Source organism: Hipposideros armiger, unplaced genomic scaffold (genome assembly GCF_001890085.2).
Source record: "Hipposideros armiger isolate ML-2016 unplaced genomic scaffold, ASM189008v1 scaffold_60, whole genome shotgun sequence".
Taxonomy (NCBI): Eukaryota; Metazoa; Chordata; class Mammalia; order Chiroptera; family Hipposideridae; genus Hipposideros; species Hipposideros armiger.
This window is the reverse complement of record NW_017731410.1, coordinates 2,124,656-2,146,362: the sequence shown is the minus strand read 5'-3', so window position 1 is coordinate 2,146,362 and position 21,707 is coordinate 2,124,656. Positions and strand designations below refer to the sequence as shown.

The following is a 21,707-nucleotide window of genomic DNA, read 5'->3' as shown; positions in this document are numbered from 1 at the left end:
ATAAATGTTCAGTATAAATAAAAGTGAAATGATTTTATTAGGTAATTGTGATGCCTTATTTTGGATAACAAGGAAATAAATGCTGCTGTGGAAGTTAATTGCTCATCCATTTGGGACATCTTACAGAGCTGGTTTTGTTTTTATTTCCCTTTGTTTTTGTTTGATTAAGCAAGCAGCTAAAGAATTTTAAAAATTGTCACTGTGTCATTATTCTTGGATATTTTACTACTTGGATGAATCTATTGAACTCTCTAGTCTCTCATTTCTTTGACTTTCTCGGGCTCAGTAATCTTTTCCTCTAGCTCATCTATGTCCTCCACTCCCAAGGTCATACACATGACCTTGTCATCTTGAAAAACTGCAGCACCTCAATATAAATGTCAAGTGTTCTCGCTGACCATTAAGTTCAGCTTATTTACCTAGTGTATCTAACTCATTCCTTGACCACATCAAGACTTCCAATTAATTCATAGATCCTGCCTTTTTTTTTTTTTTTTGGTACCTAGTCTAGATTCCATGGTCCATCACCATAATCATTTACTTGCAAACTTTTAACTCCTTTAACTTTTTTCCCTCCATTAACTCACTTGGCTAACTTCCAACTCTGGCTAAGTCCAAATATCCTTCTGTGTGTGCTTCTGTGACACTGAGTGTTGCTAGACAAAAATCACACAACTTGTAGACTGGTCTCACTTTCAAGTTAGGACCAAGGATCTCAAATAGGGTTGCACAAAGCACTGCCCAACAATCCCATTAATTTTTGCTAAAGAGTGCATTTCACTTCCATATATCGAATTCAATCAAATTCTAGTCATAAGCTGTTAACTCCTCAGAAAAAAGAGAGTTATTTGACTTAACACATGGCGAGGAGGTCACATGTGGAGAGGTGGAAGTCACACCGATTAAACAAGCCTACTTTGTGCCATACTATTTTACATTTATAACACATTTTACATATCTTATAGAACCTACTATAAACCATTGTGTTATCTGGACAAATTATCTTCACACCAGGAACAGCAGAAAAATTTTGGCACCTTAGTAAGTCAGAGATCAGTGCTTTTATATCTTCTCTGTTTCTCTCTCTCTCTCTCTCTCTCTCTCTCTCTCTCTCTCTCTCTCTCTCTCCCCCCCCCATTTCTTTCTCCTTCTCCATCATCTCTCTATGTACTTAACATATATATCATATCTATAAGCTTATTCTTTGTGAATTTTAAGGTATGAGAACTTATAACTGCCTGTCCCTCGCCCTTTCTTTATACTTTGCTCTAACAACTCCACCAGAGCTTCTCTTCAGATGACTGCCCTTGGGCTGCTAGAGCTGCTTTGTCCTAAAGGTTCAAAAAGCCAGAAGTGCCTGTACGTTTTCTCCTACCTGACCCCGGGCCCTGCTCCATAGGCGATGCCTGCGTGCAGGCCATGAAACGCCAGCCCTTTGACTCAACGTGGAGGTCCGCTTGCCGACCAGGCTGGGGCCTTGATTTCATCTGCAATCACGCCCTTTTTTGTGCTCTGTTGCCACTGTTCTGCTACCCAAATCCCTTACAGTTTCACTAAAAGAAGCACTCTGCCGCTTGACTCCTCTCTCAGGGGTTGCTTCTGGGGAACGGGACCTAAGGCAGCTATTATCTATGTTTCTGCATTTCTCCTTTAGCCCAGGCCAGACATCACTACCTTGAACCTAGACTATGGCGATAGTTGGATCTCCACTGCTGATCTCCCTCCTTCCATTTCCACGCTCCTCGAATCCTTCTAGATATTAATGGCGGGTTGTCTTGAAATTCTGCGTTTATCACATAACTTTCCTGTTCAAAATCTCCAGTAACTCTTCATTGCCTACATCAGTGACTCTGAAATATGCCTTAAAAGATCTAGTCGCCAATATAGTCCATAACTGGTCTTTCCCCTCTCTGAAATCTGAAGCCAACTTGTCCGTTCTGCTCCTGTGAGCGCAGCAGTCTTCTCACAGGATTTAAATCAGTGCACGGATTTATCATCCCAACTATGTTATGAGTTCTAAAGGGGCAAGCAGGGATAAAGAGCGCGGACTATGTCATAGTTTTTGGTATTCTCTTATCCATTCCCACTGTTTTGCTTTGCTCACAGTTGATCACAGTTGACCCTCATACATTCTTACTCCATGACTGTAACATTTCACATGAGCAAGTAGAGAACTGAGATAGGAGGAAAATAATGATAAGTGGAAAAAGAGAGATACAAAGAAGTGTGGGAAATGAAAGAGCGGGCAGTGAAAACTCAAATCTCAGGGAAATGACAGTTAGTGTAGGTCTCCAGCTGATACCGGACTTTGGGAACCAGACAGAGTAAGGCCCGGATAAGTGTGCCATTTATTAATTTTCATCACAGGAAAATGGTCATATCACAAAACAAACATATGAGTGCGTAATGCTTTGCTGAGTATTGGTGAAATGCAGGTCAATACAAGTAGTTTCAGTCTGAGCTTAGTGTATAATTTAAGGCATATGAAATAGAGTCATGCTAGCATAATGTATATATATGCACATGAGACAGAATCAAATAAGTGTGAGAATTAAAGAGTAAGATTAAAAGGGAGCTAAGTGGTGAATACACATTGCGAGGAGGCTGAGGAGAGGGGAACCAGAAACATATCCACTGTCTCACCGTGAAAAGCCTATGGAGGAAGGGAGACCCAACTTCCTGATACCCAGATAAAGAACAGACAACAGGTTATGGAAGTAAAACAGGAGAAAGCAAAGCAGTCTGGAGCCTGAGGAATATGTCAGGACGATAAAGAGTTTAAATTATTCTAGAAATTGAGAAAAAAGAAAAAAACAATAATCGTCCAGTTGACCTGAAGCAGCAGCCAATTGCACTGGAAACCAGAGGGCGAAGTTAAGTAGGGTGCAGGCGAGGAGTGATGGGGTGGAAGGAGTCTAGGCATCTTTGCTGAATGGATATCAGTAAGCAAGGTGACAGCTACAAGAAGCAACTGGGTTAGATGTGGGCTTTGTTTCAAAGGGAGAATGGAAAGAATGCTTGTGGCATTAGTAGAGCAGTTGATGAAGATGGTAACAATAGACTCATAAGGGAGTGTAAGTCACAAGTAGAAGGAACAGTCTGTTTCCAGAGACAAACAGAAGGGATGCATTTACCTCTTGGGAAGATCCAATTGGAACTTCTTAATAAAGTAGAACAAAAGATAGATATATAATTACAACCTAAGGCCAAAGAGACCTAAAAGCTGATTCAGGCTAGAGCATACACCAGGCACAAAACTGGCGGAGGATTTTGCTATATGAACAAGAGGTGTGTACTACTTCATAGAACCTTCCACATAAACATGGGATTTATAATCCTTCTTCAGCTAAACCCCACACTAATATCCCCTATCTCTTTGGCAGGGAGTACACACATCCTTTTGTATGTTATTAGGTATGATTTTTAAAAAGTTTCATGGCCAAGTGATCTTAGAAAACAATGGGTAACACACAGTTAAACATGCATCTTTACAGCAGGAGCCCTCCCCTCTCTTTTTCTGTCTCTGTCATCTGTCTGTCTCTATATTTTTCCCTCTGCTATAAGTAAAACAAAACAAAACAAAACCCCACAAATTTCAAATAGTGCAAAAGAGCAAGGCTTTCATTTACTCCTGTCCCCAATTTCTCTGCTCCAACTCATAAGCAAGTTCTTTGGCAAATGTTCTCAGAGTCTTTAATATGAAAACATGCTTTGTGAGTCAGGAATTGGAAGACCTGATGTATTTTATTCTTACGTAAGGGAACTGGTTTGTGTGTGTGTGTGTGAGGAACATATTCAACACCTCAAACAACAGAGATTGGAAAACATTGCTTTATGATCTTAAGAGTGACCTGCTTGTAAAGATCAATGAATTGTTCTCTTCATTCACCCTTATATTTATGACACTGTATCATTCATTGTAGCTATATAAATATAGAAATCACTGCAAGGAGGGCCTTACTGATTTCCTCTCATGAAACTTAGAGTCACAACAGAATGACAAGGGAGTTCAAGAAAGAGAATGTTTAAAATAGCTATTAAGTATATTGAGTCGAGTTTTGAAGGAATGGAATTATTTAATCATTTAGAATTATATTATTACCTTGTATTGTTAATCAGAGTTAGAACACCAGCACCTACATTTTAAAGCCCAGGAGAGCTAACTTTCTAGGCTTTCATCAACAATTAACATTATCAAATCAGTGGCTTCTTTAAGGAAATAAAGTCAGGGTAAAACAATGAAGTTTTCTGTGTTTCCATAAGATGCACAATTCATATTTCCTTTTACCAAACTATGGTACAAAGTTTGGTAAACATGCATCTACTGTAGTTAAGTCGGGTATGAATGTGATGATAGTATAAGCTGCAATCCAAGTTCAGTCAACACAAACCATTGTGAGGCTGTTGGCTGAAACCAGGCTTCACATTTGTCTCTATGGAGAAGGACATAAATGGGTCTGTTTCACAGGTAGATAAACTGAGTCCTCGGAAACATTAAGAAAGTGGATAGATGACAGATATAGGTCCTGGGAAAAGAGTGTCTTTAGCCAGTTTCTCGCTTAATGGAAGATGGTGCAATAAAATTGATCCATGCACAAAAATGCAAAAATAGGAGATATGAAAGTGTTTTGGAGAAGGGAGTAGATTGGGAGAAATCAGACTAGAGGTGAGTGGGGCTGTGTGAGCGGACATTTACAAAGAAAAGCCTGAAGCACAATGTAAAGGGGTGTCTGGGGGGGGTTCCCCACAGGCAAGCACCTTTTAGCTCAAAGACTTCATGAAGCAGGCTGAGAAATGTCACTCACTACAAATAATGATTTTCAGCACAAGGAGAAATGAAAAATTGCAGGAATTACATTTTCCCAATGTATACGACTTGCCTCCTATGTGCTAGGCAACACATAAAACTCCGAACTGTATACCGTAATGAAAGGATTAAGGAGCAATGCTGTCATCATAGAATTGACAGTCCACCAGGAGACGGACACATGAAACAAAACGTGACGCTCCAGAGGAATGGATGAGAGCAATAAGTGAAGGCTGTGCAAATACTGCGGGAACGTGGGAGGGGACGGAAATCTTGGGAAGGATGGGTAGAATAATCACAGAAAATGATAGAGAAAGTGACATTTGAACTGAGTCTAAGAAGTTCACCTAGCACATAGGCTGGCGTGGAGAAGGGCGCAGGAGGCAGAGGAAATCACGTGAACATAGAACGATATGTTCAGGTAAGGCCAGGGTGAGAAGACGGCTGTCAGGCAAGAAAAGAGGCGGGAAGGCAGGAGGCAGTGGGAACGACTGGCCCCAGGTGACAAATGTCTTGTAGTCCACTGGAGAGATAGGATATTATTCAGCAGGCAGCAATAATAGATTCGTATCAAGGGAAGTGCCATGATCTGAACTTTACCTGGGAAAGATAACTCAGGTGAGTGATAGATGGAGGTAGGAGGGAAAACGGAGTCTGGGAGGCTGAAGAATGAGGAGAGTCTCACCCGTTCAGAAACTATAGCCTGATTGACAAGCACATGGCGGCATGGCTCAATCAGGCTTCTTTTTAGACCTCAGAACAATGAATCACGCCTCCTATTTAAGGCTTCTAGGGAAATGGCCATAAAATGTGCAATAAAAAGAAAGATAAATAATATTCCTCAAATTTAATTAAAGTCTCTCTTTCGTTTTGCCTGGTTTAATGTTATACTGTACCCTTGATGGGAACAATCTAGACATTGTTCCATTAGTATATTTCACTTTTATATCAAGCCTCACAATTTACTGGTTTTATTTAGGGTAATGCACTCGTATTTGGCATATTTATCCCATTCTCATTTATTATTAAAAGCAATGTTGCGTTTAGGTATTGAGGATCAATAAGACCTCCATAATGTTTATACCATCATATTTTTTATGGAAAGCTCACAGTGTTTCAGGTTTGCTTTTATAGGTGGTTTTTTAAAAGGCGATTTTATAGCTTTTACTCTGTCTTGGGTAAAAAAATTGGTTTACAAAAATTCCGTGACTATGTTTGCAAAAGTCTTCATGGGACCACACAGAAACATGGAAGAAACTTTAAGTACGAAGACCCCCTGTCCACCAGGGACACGTTTCCGGGTCCCTGTGAATGCTGAACCAGTGAATATCATGGGTAGTACCGAACCCTATACGTGCTTTGTTTTTTCCTATACATACTTACTTATGATAAAGTTTAATTTATAAATTAGGCACAATAAGAGATTAACAACAATAACCAATAACGAAATAGAACAATTACAACAATATACTGTAATAAAAGTTATGTGAATGTGGTCGCTCTCAAAATGTCTATTTAGACTGTACATACAGTATGGCTACCTGAGACAAAGGGATGACTCACATCCTGGGCGGGATGGAGCACACCAGCGTGAGACTTGATCACACTACTCAGAACAGCTTGAAATTTAAAATTTATGAATTATTTATTTCTGAAATTTTCTATTTAATAGTTTTTGGACTGTGGTTGACCACAGTAACTGAAAGCGTGGGAAGCGAAGTTGCAGATATGGGAGGATTACTGTATTTGGAATTAATGTTTCTGCTCTGCCACTTGTGTTGCTTTTCCCCAATGTATATACTAATTGTCATATGGAAACTTTCATGCAAGGTTTTTATTTGCCTGCCTGTTTTTCTTCCTTCCATCCCCCCTCCCTCTCTTCTTCCTTTCCTTCCTTCCTTCCTTCCTTCCTTCCTTCCTTCCTTCCTTCCTTCCTTCCTTCCTTCCTTCCTTTCTGTCTCTCTCTCTCTCTNTTCCTTCCTTCCTTCCTTCCTTCCTTCCTTCCTTCCTTCCTTCCTTCCTTCCTTCCTTCCTTCCTTTCTGTCTCTCTCTCTCTCTCTCTCTCTCTCTCTCTCTCTCTCTCTCTCTCTCTCTCTTTCTTTCTTTCTTTCTTTCTTTCTTGTTTTTCTTTGTGGAGGTAATGATTACTTCCAGGAATGTTTCATATCTCTGAGACTGCCTTTCAGTATTTGCAATTACTAAATGAAAAATTTATGACTGCAGAGAATAGGACATCATAGCTGATCCTTACCTGTTGTACCAAGTGTATAAATGTAACTGATATAACAAACAAGAACTCATGAAATACACAGAAGTGCCCCCTTATCCAGTTTTGCTTTCAATGGTTTCAGTTACCCCTGGTCAACTGTGGTCAACAATATTGAAAGAAAAATTCCAGAAATAAACAATTCGTAAATTTTAAATTGTGTGTCATTCTGACTGGCATGATGAAATCTCATGACATCCTTCTCCGTCCAGCCCAGGACGTGAATCATCCCATCTTCCAGTGTATCCACGTCATAAACCCTATCAACCATTAGTCACTTCATAGCCATTTCTGTTATTAGATTGACTGTCTCAGTGTCACAGGCTTGTGCTCAAGTAACCATTATTTAACTTAATAATGGCCCAAAAGTGCAAGAGTAGTGATGCTGGCAATTTGGATGTGCCAAAGAGAAGCCGTGAAGTGCTTCCTTTAAGTGAAAGGGTGAATGCAGTATAATAAGATGTTTTGTCAGAGATCACATTCACATTACTTGTATTATAGTATATTGTTATAATTGTTCTATTTTATTTTAGTTTGTTGTTCATCTCTTATTGTGCCTAACTTATAAATTAAACTTTATCATAGGTATGTACTGAGGGTGCCAAAAAGGTATACACATTTTAAAAAAGAAAAAAACACTATTAAAATTGTAATGCAATGAATGATGCTAGCATTCATTTGAATAATGCCATCTTTCAAGCAAACATCATACTACACATTGTTACTGTAGTTCAATTCAACTTGGAAAAGTAATACATAAATAACATCTCTTAAGATGTGTACATTTTTTTGGCACCCCCATTGTATATAGGAAAAAAACATAGTATATATAGGGTTCAGTACTATCCATGGTTTCAGGCATTCTGGGGGTCTTAGAAAGTATCTCCCATGAAAAAGGAGGACTGCTGTAATCAAAATGCAATTCTTTTTGCCCTTTAAAACTTATTTAGTGTGAAGCTGTTCCACTCTTCCTGGATGGAGAGATAAATGTCTTATGACTTTTCTTATGCTTATTTTAAAATGCCTGTTAATTAAAAAGTCCTATATTTTAATTTTAGTTGTACCACATGAAATTGCTGTAATTGTAGGTCAATAAATGATCAAATAGCAACAATTTCATATGGCTCATACTAAATTAAAATAAAACCAACAAGACGAGCCATTAGTGTTGATTTACAATTTAGTCTTCCCTTCACCCCCGACTAAAGGTTTACAGGAGGTGAGAAACACACAGGTCAGAAAGGGGCATAGCTGGCTGTTTCCTACTTATCTCCCCTTAGACTGCTAACTTGACCTTTCCAGGGATGGGGGTAGGGAAGATAAACAAAGGGTATAGAAATTCCTACTTGACCAGTACCATCCAGGTATTAACAGGTGTTGACAACTTTCTTATAGGTTCTTTGGGAGTCTCCCTTCACCTAAATCCCTGCCTGAGTGAATGCATTTCACCACTGCAGTCTGTAGGAATCGGGGCTACCTTCTGCTTTCCTGTGCAGAGGACCCCAATCACTTGCAGGAGATTCTATGGACAGGACCTAATATGACTCCATGCTGATCCATGGGAAACACACACATTCTTCATATTGACAAACTCAGGAATGTAGGCCAATCCCAGCACAGCTACCTCTGCTTTGACTTGCCTGTCAGTGGCGAGGCAGTGGCTCTCTTGCCTTTAGATATTTCAGGCAGGAGTCAGACACTAGTCAACTGTGAGTTTCAACGCTAGTCGACACATACCACTCATCATATGATACCATTGAAGCCTTTTTCACTAGGCTCTTTCTACAGAGAAATCCTCTTCACAAATCTTATCAACTCCATTCTTAGTACCTTTATACCCTTCGTATGAATGACAAGTTCAAGGGTCCTCTCTCCAGTTCTTAACTTTCTGTTTTTGTGACTCCTCTGGGTAGCCTCTCTCACAATTCATTTTTATGTCTGCCCCTTTCAGAAATGGAGGTAAGGAGGAGGAAAAATTTTAGAAGCTAACTCTGCCAATCTTAGGGCAAATTGGGTGCTTTCATTGTAAACAAAACACATACACCAAAAACTTATTTAAATTGTGTTAGCAACCAGTCAGGTAAAAAAATAATGGTTAAAACATATAGTCTATGTTTTTGGAGAGCACTCCCATAAGATCACACAAAAAATAAGCATACTTTTCAGTACACATTTCTTTGAAGAGGAAGTATCTTTCCAAATTTTCTATGAATGAATTACTATTCTGAATCCATTGAAGGAAGATTGAACCTTAAAGAGAGTATAAACTGTTATACTTAAAACCCTATTAAATTCAGTTTAGCAAAAGAAATGTCCTAATAAATATGTCCTTCCAACCCCTTCTGTTTAGAGAATTACTTATGAAACTAATCATTAATATAACTTAAGCCAAAATAGAAAAATATTAGTAGAAGACACTAAACTATAAATACTAAAGCCTGAAGTATAAAATATATACTTAAAAGAATATGAAAATGCCAGTTATAGAAAAAAGTCTTATCAAATGTCTACCCATCAGAGAATAATACAAAAATGAACTTATTATGGTCTACACACATGTGTATATTTAACAAGTGTTCATTGAGAGCCTGTTTGTCCCAGCAAAGCACTGGATGTGCCACTGACAATGACAAAAATGTGACTGATCTAAAGTCTTCACTCCTGAGGGGTCTGTAATCTAGAGGATGCAGCGTGCACGCGCGTGCATCACTATAATAAAAATGCGTTAGCCCAGTGTTTCTCCAACTCCAACCTGTTTAAGAATTATGTGGATTGCTTCTAAAATGCAGGCTCTGTAGCCCCATCCTCAGAGATGCCAATTCTGAAAGTCTGGGGGTACAGTCCAAGCACCTCAGGGATTCTGAAGTAAGAATTCCATGAGCCACCCTTGGAGAAACACCACATTTTACAGAAGCTCCGTGAGGGCAGTTGGCCATCTGTCTTATTCTCCATGATTATCCAACCCCTAGCACAGAGTCCGCTACTTAGTAAACTTCAGGAAAAACATCTGAATAAGTGAACAAACGAGTATGGCTGAGCTCCACAACAAATGATACAACAAAAATGTGCCACAAAAATCCAGCAATTGAAGCAGCTCCTTGCTCTTCAGGGAGCATGTAGGTTCCTGAGAATGAAGTTGGCAGACACTACAAACAACTCAGTGTATAGAGTTGCATTCCTGAATCTCCCTCTCTGTGGAATGGAGTTCTGGAACTGAGTAAATGTGATCTGCTTCTTCTGCCTCTGAGTAAGTTCAAGTCCCTCCCACTCACTGGTAGCATCTGGACCCCCAGGCTATCCCCATTGCTCTGAATAGAGTCATTGTTCCCTATGAGAAAGACAGAACTCCATGAAGTCCACCCTGGCAGGCTGGAATTCCTCTGGTGGTGAGGCAGAATAGCTCTTCTATTAGGATTCTCACTGCAGAAACGTAAAATTAATTATAGCTCTGATAGTTAGAAATATCAAATTTGCAGCAGAATGGGTTGAGCGTATAAACTACTGATTGTTATTTATTTCTTTACAAAACTGAGCCACTGTCCCAGATCCCCAAGGGAAGCAGTGATTATAATTCTAAAAGAGTCTCATAGATTTTCTCCCTGAAGTTGTATAGCAACGTCATACACGTCACAGCTGCACTAATTTCCATAAATAGCTACAAATAAATTAATTTTAACAGTAAAATAGCTAAATGAATTGAAAAGTAAATTTAAATATTCAGATGACGATAAAATATTAGAAATTTAAAACTATTCTAAGAATATTATTAGCTTTGGAAAGAAAGGGTTGGATAGGGAGATAAAATGGGGTGGACAAAACAGGCGGAGGGAAGAAGTACATCATGGGGAAAGTGCTGAGAGAGAGAGCTGTGATCCAGCAGTGCGGTTTCAGGTCTGTCAGTGCGGAGAGTGGGGCACTGAGAGGCCTGGCCTGGCTCCACCTGGGAAGGATGAGGACAGTCATGGGGAGATGGAAGGAACTAGAGGCCTATTATTTAAGGACATCAGATGGGACCAGCTCTGAAGCGTCGCCAGAACAGGGACCTCAGAAAGAAAAGAACACTGGACTGTAGTTGGAGAGCGGTGTGTTCTGATCTGCTGTCAACAAGCAAGGAACCCTGAACAAACCACTTAGCCTCTTGTGTCTCCTCCATAAATTGAGAAACTTGGCTAAATTACCTCTTAGATTCTGTCCAGCTTCATTTTATGGCTCTACAAAATCTGTTGACCAAGGAGAGAAAGGATGGGGCAGAGAGGAAAGGGGGAAGGGAGAGAGGGCCTCAGAAGGGAGAGTAAGGGGTCCCTGTGGAACAGTATGAAAAGGGGGAGCAAGTCACAATTCTACAGTGCTTTCTAAAGGATGCAGGCTGCCCGACACCTGCCGCAGGAAGAGACACAATATCCCCTCCAAACCTCTGGTAATTCACTTGGGAAGATCGATTGCAGATTAGAAGCTTGCATCCAGGAAAATTTACCCTTTTTGATGTGTAAAAGTCCATTTCCTTTAAATGATTTTACATGGATTTCAAGTTCTCTGCTCTCCAGTAGGATATACACAAGCTTATGCCTCACCTAGCTCTCTAAAGAGACCTATTCAGCTTTGGAACACAGCTTTATGACCTTTCCCTTAGAGGTTTGGGTCTAATTTGCAATTTTCAACTACCATCCCTTTGATAAAATTGATGTTTTTCATGTATATATATGTTTATATGTTTATATATATATGTGTGTGTGTGTGTGCGCACAGTGCAATTTGGATTGCGAGTTACTTGGTTTGCGAGTGTTCCGCAAGATGAGCAAACATTTCTAATACATTTTAACATGGCAAACAAGCGATGTCTTGCAATACGAGTAGTTTGTTTCCACAACAAATTATGCTCGCAAACCAAGTGCACTTTAATGTGTTAAACGAACAATGTCTTGCTATACGAGTAGTTTATTCCTGGAACAAATTATGCTCGCAAACCAAGGTATTACCGTATCTAAATGAATACACACACATTTATATGGATATATACACACACATATATGGATATACACACACATGTGAGCATTTATATCCCAGTTTTAATGTGGGTGTGACAAACACTGATGTGCTCAGACCATGTTTTTAGTGCCTCATAAATTCCTCCAAAAGCGGAGCTCTCGGAGAAGAAAGGGAAGCAGGCTGAACTGCATGTTTCCTAAGGTCCCCTGTGCTCCCCTATAGTCCCCAAGCCAGGCAATAGTAATTTTGATTCTGATTCTAGTGCTAATTCCTTCATTCAAGGCACTGACCTCACTTGGACATGTAATTTGCCTGTTATCCCTTGTGTCTTCTCTATGTTTTAAACCGTATGGCCATAAATAATCAACATTAGATTAATTAAATCCAAGCTCAGTGTCTTAAGTGGAAGAGCCACATGAGAAGTTCATTTAGTGGCCATAAAGGGGAAATGCTTAGAAACAGACACTCATGGGATGAAAAAAAATGACAAGAAACTATTTGACTTAATGCTGCTAAAAGCATGGATCATTTGCTTCTCACTTAAGGAAAGAAATGATTAAATATAGGGAAAAATAGACTTTAAGCAATAGCCTGTGGTCAGTTCCTAATTTATTTGTATAATATGAGAAACAAGATTATAATGTGCTGGGTTTGCTGGGATATGAGGTTAGTTTCTATAAATTCTGAAACCCTGCTCTGATATTACCAAGGAGGTTACATGTATTTTATAATTAAGAATTCAGTTATAACTTTACAGAGCTCTATAGGGGACACTTTCCAAGAGCACTGAAAATGGCAGCTTTCATAATATTTTCTGTTTAGAAAATAATACGGTCTACCAGTAATGTCCCATTTATCAGGAATAAGAACAGGGTTATAGAATATAAAATTCATCTGAATTGCAGCTTTATTAATTAACTTACTTTCAGAATATTTTGCTTTATTAGAAATTTGTGCATTTTTATCTTTTAGACAACAGAAATCAAAGCGCAGAGATCAAAACACAAAATTACATACCTGTGTCTGCTTATGACCAATATCCATTCTTTCAAGAAGGTTATTTAAAAAAGCTGTAACACTTTCCCAGGGGTAAATACTGTTGGACCCATCCAGCACTATGACTATGTCCAGCTGAGTGCTGCATTCTGCAAGAAAAGGAATCGATTGTTCAAATTTGGAGTCTCTCTTTTTTGAGATATATGAAGCATTTTCTTGGCTGAAAGGAGCTCATTTTAAAAGATTAACTATGTTTTACAAAGTGGACACATTGATTTTTTTTAATCAGAGAAAATAGTTTTAGAAAGAGTAAAAGCAATAAATACTCATTGCATTCAATAATAATTGGTATGGGGTTTTTATGAAGTAAAAAACCACTTCTATTTCATTTTAATTAACATTGTATAAGTGATCTTCAGAAATTTTCTCAATATGCATTTTGTATAACAGCTTTCATTCTGTGTGCATTTCAAATGAGATTACTATCCTCAAAGAAGCTCACCCTTTAAATACAAACAATGTGACAGCTTCAGCTATGATGTTTAAACATGACTCTCTAAAGGTTATTTACACTAATATCAGTTCCAAAAATAGCAGTGAGGTTTGGTTATATATTGGCAAAGCAAACATTTACCTAAATTGGTAATGCTGGTAGCTGAGAAAATATATCAAGCTTTTTGGCATGCTCCTTTGTATACATATGTCTCCTTAATTGCTTATGCTTTAAAACATGCAAGAACATTGCATAAAATTTGTACCTCGTACAGGGGCAATGGAGTTCACGACCTGAAATGTGGGGCTGACATCAGAACAGATTCCCGTTGTGTAATGCAAATGGCCACACCTATAGGCATACAAGGGCCCACATGCCTTTTAAAAATTAAAAAAACAAAATTAAAAACCTTAAGATTAAAACTATATAACGGATTTTAAAAGACTTACAATGATAGCATTCCTGACTCATTCACTATCATTACTCTTTGCTTTCTTACCAGAAACCCTCCATTTGGGTTGGTGACTAACGTTGATCCAAACGTCATGTTCTCCTTTACTTCTGAGACATTGGGAATTGATGTATTAACTAAAAATAGAACAAAATTTTAAGAAGGTGGAAAACAAAGGGAAATTAAGTGTCTTAAAACGTTCTATTTGCTTTGCTCAAATCATAGTACATTCTTCTTTTGGTTCAACTAAACAGTTTTCAAAGTATCATTAAGGAATATAATGAACAAGCTAAGGCTAAAAACATGGCTTATGTCCCAGAAACTTTGTCTGGACAACCATCCCAAATAGTTTATCTGAACTGTAAAAGAATGCAGAACTATCAGGGCAACTAGAACATGGGATTGCCTTTCACACATTTTTGCTAATTAAAACAAACAAAAAATGTATTCTCATAATATTGTAGATATAATGTAAACTTATACATGTATCTTATGTGTTGTATCTATATGTTATAAGTGACCAATAATGAAACATAACCTCTGGCAAGAAGAAGGAAAATAGATAGAAAACCAGAAAAGAAAACTCAAATGCAAATTTTTTGATCAGGGATAGCATGAGGGTGACAAAGAAAACTGGAGCAGAATTGGAGCAGTGTCAGGAAGTTTGGAGAAAAGAAACACAATGAAGGAACTATCTTTGACATTCCAAATAGGAATGTTAGGTCCTAAAGCAAGCCAACCTGGCAAAGTTGCCAAAAAGTTCTATAATGCTTACTCACATTAAAAAATGAATAAATAAATAAATAAATAAATAAATAAATAAATAAATAAATAAATAAATAAAGATTGGACAGGAAAAGCAAAATCTTCTAAACCTGCTTAGTGGAGTGTTGACATATTTGAAAGTGGCAAAACTCAAGTTCAAGAAAGATTTGTCTCACTGTTTATGCCTAGAAGGTTTTCCTACCTTCAGACTATACATAGATTTAAGGTGGAGAATAGAGGCAGAGGTTCCTGAATGGTCACACTGACTTCTCAATCTGAGCATTGGTTTTTACTGAGCATTTATAGTCTGATTTGCTTTGAAAGCACCTGGAACTGGGCTACACTCTACAATGGTCTTGAATAATCTGGATTAGAGTTTTTAATACTAAGGTTGGTCCAGGATGAGCATCCCTGGGTCATTCGGGACTACAGCAGAAACTTTCCTACTCTTCTTGATATACTTAAAATCTCTATGCTAATGTTAAACTTGATTCCAGTTTCCAGGAATGCAGAAGTATGTCCTGTCAGAACAACTGGTTTACAAATAATGACTATAAACTCTAGGAAAAGAAAAACAAAATATATGAAACAGCCATCTGGAAAGCAACCAAGAGCTGGAGGGGTCTATACTTGTAAGAAGAGATTAGCACTGGGTGAGTTTCCTCTTTTTGTATTGATTTGTTTTCCCCTAAGAGGAGGCCCTAGTCAGTGGCTAAATCTCAACTAGAACTCTCAGTCTGATAGTCTTGAAGAAACAGAGGACAGAATTTGGGGCAATGGCAGCAACTGCAAAGTGAGGAGGTACATCTTGGAAAGCAGAGCCGCGAAAGGAGAGTTCTGTTATATACGCATATATTCCATCCAAACATTGGAATGGCCTGAGCTGTATACATGCAAGGTAAGCTTCAAGCAGCCCAGCTTTCCAACGCAATTCGGTAATTGAGTTCAGCCAAGCAAATTGTCTGCTAAAACAAAAAGTTAAGGCTATTTCAAGGCATATAACAGATCTAGGTCTCCACTTATAACTCAAAAGTATAATCCAGGATACAATCCAAATTACTAAACATAAGAAGAAACAGGAAAATGTAACCCAACCTCAAGAGAAAAGTCATAAATGGAAAGTGATGTTGATATATTCCAGATGTCGGAATTATCAACCAAGCCTATTAAAGCAGCTTTGCTTTAACTATGCTTATGCATATAAAGGTAAAATGTTCATAATGAATAAACAAATAGGAAATCTTAAAAAAGGAGAACTGAAAAATACAATATCTGAAATAAAGCTGTAGGTTATAAGTCACTTCCATGGTATTTAATATTGTATGGAACACTGACAGGTTTCTAATTCCGGGATAGTTCTAATAGGAATTTTCTAGTCATGTTCTAATTACAGTGATATTTCTATCAAATATTTCTATTTCAATATAAATTTACCTTGTGCTATTGTGTTTTGAAAAAAGAATTAAGTTTATTTCAATTCCTCTTGTACTCTTTTCTTCTAAAAAACAAACACTAAGTTATATTTTGTAGAGGAAATGTGTCGGGCAAGTTTTATTTGGAAAAGTTCTTTCACGTTACCACTGGTTTACAAAGGATTCTGAACAATGGAGGCTGTTAAAAGTTACAGAGCCAGTAAGGTCTTCTAAATCTCTGGATATTATGTGGTGAATTTCAAAGCAAATGGAGGGCAGAAGGAAAAAAAGGTCATTCAATGTGAATTTGAATGATAAGAATTAAAGAATGTTTATAGATTAGTTTTACTATTTTCTTGATTTGGTTGAAATTTATTTTCAGTTAGAATACTGGGCGTAATTTAAGACCAGACTTTAATATTTTGACTTGACATACCTGGTAGATCCAACTTGATGCAAGGTAATGATTCTCCTCTCCCAACTGGACACTTATAGACATCTCCAGTTCTGTTCTTGGGTTGGCCAACTAAAGGAGAACCAATAAGCACCCTGGAAGTTAAATAGCTCAATTAACATTTGTGAACAATAAGAAACATTTTGTTTTAGTTATTTTTAACTAGTTTTAAGACAATGGACAGCAGTTCCCATAGGCATAATCAGCTAGTCATCTTGTATTATTAATTTAATGTTATCTAAAATGAGCAGAGTGTCTTCTCTAAACTGCAGATTGATTTGAATTTAAAAAACCCATAAAATATATAGGGGAGAGATCTCAGAATATTTTCTTTCGTATTGTATTATATATTATTTTATCATGTTTTCTATATGGGGGCTAAAATAATAATTAGTGGTTAAGCCTGCTGCTGTGTTAGTTTACAAAACACACATGGAAGTATAAGTGACTTTGTCCCATGAGGGACTGATAATTTAATAGAGAAGTTAGGAAATATAAATGTTTGATCATCATAAGATTTAATATTAGTATATGCTAGGTTGTAATCACTTAGAAAATAAGGATACTTATAAGACCCAGGTTACAATCACTTATTGTCTTTTTAGACAGAATTATAAAATCACTGATTATAATTAGTGGAAAATATAATCATGAGTTATTTTAGTTCAAGCAAACCATTTAACAAGGTGTCCTGTGATAGCTTCAGAAATAGGATGGATGAATGTGGTCGATTGTTAAGGTACTGGGGTGGACCACAGCTGCTGATTCATTGCTGGCTACACAGCTATACCCAAAGACATGGATTGCTAGTAACCAAAGGACTCCAATTATGTACCATAAGATTACACTTAGGATGGTCTTAGCCCATACTTTATTAATGACTTGAATGAAGACACAGAAAGCATAAAGGTATTCATCAAGCAAATAATATGCCTATTTGGGCACTCAGAAGTGTCCCAGCATTCTGGAAAAAGAAACATAAACAAACTAAAGTTTATAAAAAAACTTATGTAAATAACTTCACCTAACTGCATACTATTATCTACATCAGTACAGGATGTGGGAAACCTGACTTAATAGGAGTTCTTGTGAAAAAGTCATGGGGGATTTAGTTGACAGCAAGTAAACATGAGCCAACAGTGTGTTTTAGTGCCAAAAATGCTAATGTGACCTTAGGCTGCATTGCTGAAAATAGATGCCTTGGTCAAGAAAAGTGATAGCTCCTCTGTGCTCTGCACTGTCAGGCTATGTCTGGAATCTCCAAATTAAGAGGGACATAGGTACAATGGAATGTATTTAGGAGACTATGACTCAGATGGTTCAGTCTGGTAATTTTGTCAGACCAGAGATGCTTGAGGGAAAGTTGAGGATGTTTAGCACAGAGGAAAGCGTCTGAAGAAGAGTTGAGAGGTTGTATAAGGGTGCAGGTGGATAAGGAATACATTTTTTAAAATTTAAGTATTTGAAAGCCTGTCATATTGAAAACGGGTAGGTTTATTTTGTGTAGGTCCTTTAGGAGAAGCTAGTATTAATGGAAATAAAATTAATAACAATTGTAAATTCTGAATTGTTGAACAGACTCCCTAAAACAAGGTTATGATATAAGGCCTTTGCAAAGCCATTTCTGATATGAATAAATAACAATAAAAATGTTTAAACCCTTTAATACATAATTCTTACTTCTGGGAATCTCTCCTAAAAAAATGACCAAAATTAAGGGGAAAAGCTTCATGCTTAAAGATAATGCTCAAAGTGTTATGTATAATAATGAAAGATTAAAAGAAATATGATGAACAGCAAAAACTAATTAATTATTGCAGGGTCACTCTATAGCATATTGCACAGTCATCAAAAATAATAGGTCATAAAATTGCATAGTAGGATTAAAAATTATTTTTGACCTGATTTAAAGTAAAAACCTACCAAGTTTAATGAAAATCTATGACATAATTTAAAGTGAAAGATACCAAATTATACTCAATGTACTCATTATAATAGCAATAACCAAATTATACGCAATGTACTTATTATAATAGCATTAATAATAATAATAATAATAATAATAATAATAATAGCTAGCATTTAATGAATCTATGCCGTGTGCTGGACACTGTTCTAAGTGCTTTCCATGTACTATGTAATTTAATCTTCTCTGTGAAATATAGGATGAGCTTTGGTGGCAGACTTCATGAGTTCAAATCATGACTTTATTATTTATTATACTTAGAAGTATGATTAAGGACAAATCAATTACCCTTGGTACTTTAGTTTCTTCATCTGTAAAATGAAAATAATAAGAGTAGCTACCTCACAGGGTCACCACGAAAATTAAATGTTAATGTATGTAAAATGCTTAAGACAATATTTGGCTCATAATATATATTGTTAGTTCTTTTTATTTTTTTCAGATGATAAACAACTACATCTATGTAAAACAAATGAATAAGGAACATGCCAAAAACAGAACATTTTATGTGAAGGAGGTTATGGTTAGGCTTCCCCCCCTCCCCCACATTTTCAAAGCTTTTTGTAATGTGATTGATTAGTTTTATAGTTAAAACAGTTTAGAGAAAAGCAGTGAGTGTACTGTTGTGGAAAATCTTTAAATTGAGGCTAGATAGATCGATTAATGTTTATTAACACTCTACATGCTTGGCATTTATGCCAGGCCCTAGGGATATAAAATGGATAAAACACAATTTTTAAGTTTGCTTAAAACTTAGAGGGGAAGTAAAACTATAAATGTACTATAACAATACCAAATAGGTCTGAACTTGGAGCACTCCAGCGAAGTCTCAAAAGCAAGAAAGAATACCACTCTTTGGAGAAGTTCAAGTAGTTCACTGTAGCTGGAGTAGAAGTTGAGTCTGGCAAGGTTATCAGGGTTCCAATCATGCCTATTCTTATAATCCACCTTAAGAGCCTTAGATTTATTTTATGGAGGGGGAGGTTGGGAACCGTTGAATATTTCAAAGAGGGATGTGACATGATCGACTCTAATTCATAAAGTTTATTTGCTTGCTCCTTTCCTTCTTTAGAAAATACTAGCTGTAGTCGTCCAGTGAGATTTAGTGTGGGAGGTAGCAGGGTGGTGGGCTTGTGGAAAGTGATAAAGATTTAAACTGACAAGGATGAAGTAGATTACAGTAGGTCAGGGATGTTTTTGAAGATGTTTCTACAGTAGATGGAAGATAGGCCTCCACGAACCCTTTCAATTCTAAGATTCCATCATCAGATTAGAGCCAATTCTAAGTGTGTAGAAGAGAAACGATTAGGTGGAAAATGTGAGCTGGGGAAAAATCTAGGATAATCAATGAAAAGTGAGTCCTGAATAGCATGTTAATAGTAAAGTTATTGTGAATTATAAGGCAGGAGGGAAGGGAGATTGTGGATAGCTCAGGTGAAAATATAGAAACAAAAGAGTGAGAGCTAAAATTGGAAGGTGAGAAGGAAGTATAGATGGCTGGAACACAGGAAAAAGTTTCCATATAAACTAGAGAAGGGAGGTTGAGATTGGTTGACAGTGGACTATGAAGGAAAGAGAAAGCCCTTTAGAGTACAGGGATCATTGGGAATGACCTGAGATAGCAACTGGAACCATGGCCTATTGTATAATATGTGTTAAGTAAAGATGGAGGTGTGAGAGCTTAGAAAGCGAGAATGCAGCAGGCCAGGACTGAGGCAGACGGTTGGAGGGTTGAGGCTAATGGTAAAGAATGGGTTAACAGGACCTAGGACATAAAACAATTTGGTGTATTTTTCTAGGAGTTATTTGTTCTGATATCAAGCATGGAGCTCTGGAAAGAACACATGTGAGTGTTTTACCCCTTAATCCTAAGGAAGCCTCACTTTCTCCAAGCTGTGTAAAATAATAAGGTCCTAGCAAAGTATCAGCATAGTGTTCATGGAATTTCAAGAGTCTCCAGCATCCCCAATTCCCATTCTCTTGCTCTATTTTTTTCTCAGAGCACTTATTGTATTCTGCCATGTGACGTAACCTACCAGTTCGGTAAGTTTCTTATTTATTTTTTGTCGCCCCCACCCCTTCACCAATAAAAAATAAGCTCCATGGTAGCAGACATGTTCATCTGTTTTATTCACTCATATATCCTTGGTAACTATAACAGTGCCAGGTACAAAATAAGCATTCAATAACTACTTATTAAATGAATGAATTGATGGCTGTTGCAAAAACTCTAAGAAGCTACATAAGGCTGACTTCGGAAATTTTAACTCATGTGAACAGCTAAGAGGTCCTAATTGGGAAGTTTTTCTGTTGTTTCCATCTTAGAGGCTAAATATTTTGCTTAAGCAGGATGTCATAGATGCCTTTGGGTAACACCAGAGGCATTTCCACATGTCAAGATTCCAGAGAATCCTTGTTGTTAGAGGACAGAACTGTCTAAAAGTCAGTAAGCTGGTGTGCCACGTCCTGGCCCTGACACACACTTGCTATATTAAACCTTTGGCAATTCATTCTCAGTTTCCTGTTTAGAAAATGAAGATGATGACAGTGATAGCCACCTAAACCCAAGGGATCAATGTGAAGACCCATAGCACATTGTTTCATGAACTATGGATGTTTTTATTTTAAAATTCAATGCAAGTTTGCTTTAACTCATTATATTTTATTTTCATTAGATTTTTGTTTTGTATTTCGCATTATTACAATGATTTGTCAGCAGATTAAGAGGATTAAATAATGTTCTGGATTTCATTACTGATCTCTGAGAAACACCTGATGAACTCAAAAATCATTGAAGTGAGAAAAACATCTCTTCTCCATAAAAGGCTCCAATAATAATAAAATTTGGTAAACTGAGAGATGTTTGCTATTCATAATAGTCATTATGACCATTATTATATTTATCTGAAGAGCAGCTGATCTCTGAGTACTCTGTTTTTGTGTTTATTATGCCTTTTCCCTCTATAAAAGATAGCTTCCAGGGCCGGCCGAGTGGTGCGATGGTTAAGAACTCGCTTGGGATGCCAGAAGGCCCCGGTTCGGATCCCACATATGAGGGCCAGTGACACTGCCCTCCACAGCTAAGATGCTGAACAACAGCTCAACCTGGAG

The 21,707-nt window shown here is 37.5% G+C and overlaps 1 protein-coding gene across 1 annotated transcript in view; it reads right to left on the bottom strand.

Annotated features, from left to right (window-relative positions):
* The window catches only part of ITGA1 (integrin subunit alpha 1), a 154,954-nt gene that overhangs the window by 62,483 nt on the left and 70,764 nt on the right, over positions 1-21,707 (bottom strand). Inside the window, exons 3-6 of the mRNA XM_019641443.1 lie at positions 16,613-16,725; positions 14,048-14,136; positions 13,814-13,925; positions 13,077-13,204 (exon numbers count right to left, since the gene is read on the bottom strand). Coding sequence (XP_019496988.1) covers positions 13,077-13,204; positions 13,814-13,925; positions 14,048-14,136; positions 16,613-16,725 — 442 coding nt within the window. The remainder of the gene's footprint in view (positions 1-13,076; positions 13,205-13,813; positions 13,926-14,047; positions 14,137-16,612; positions 16,726-21,707) is intronic.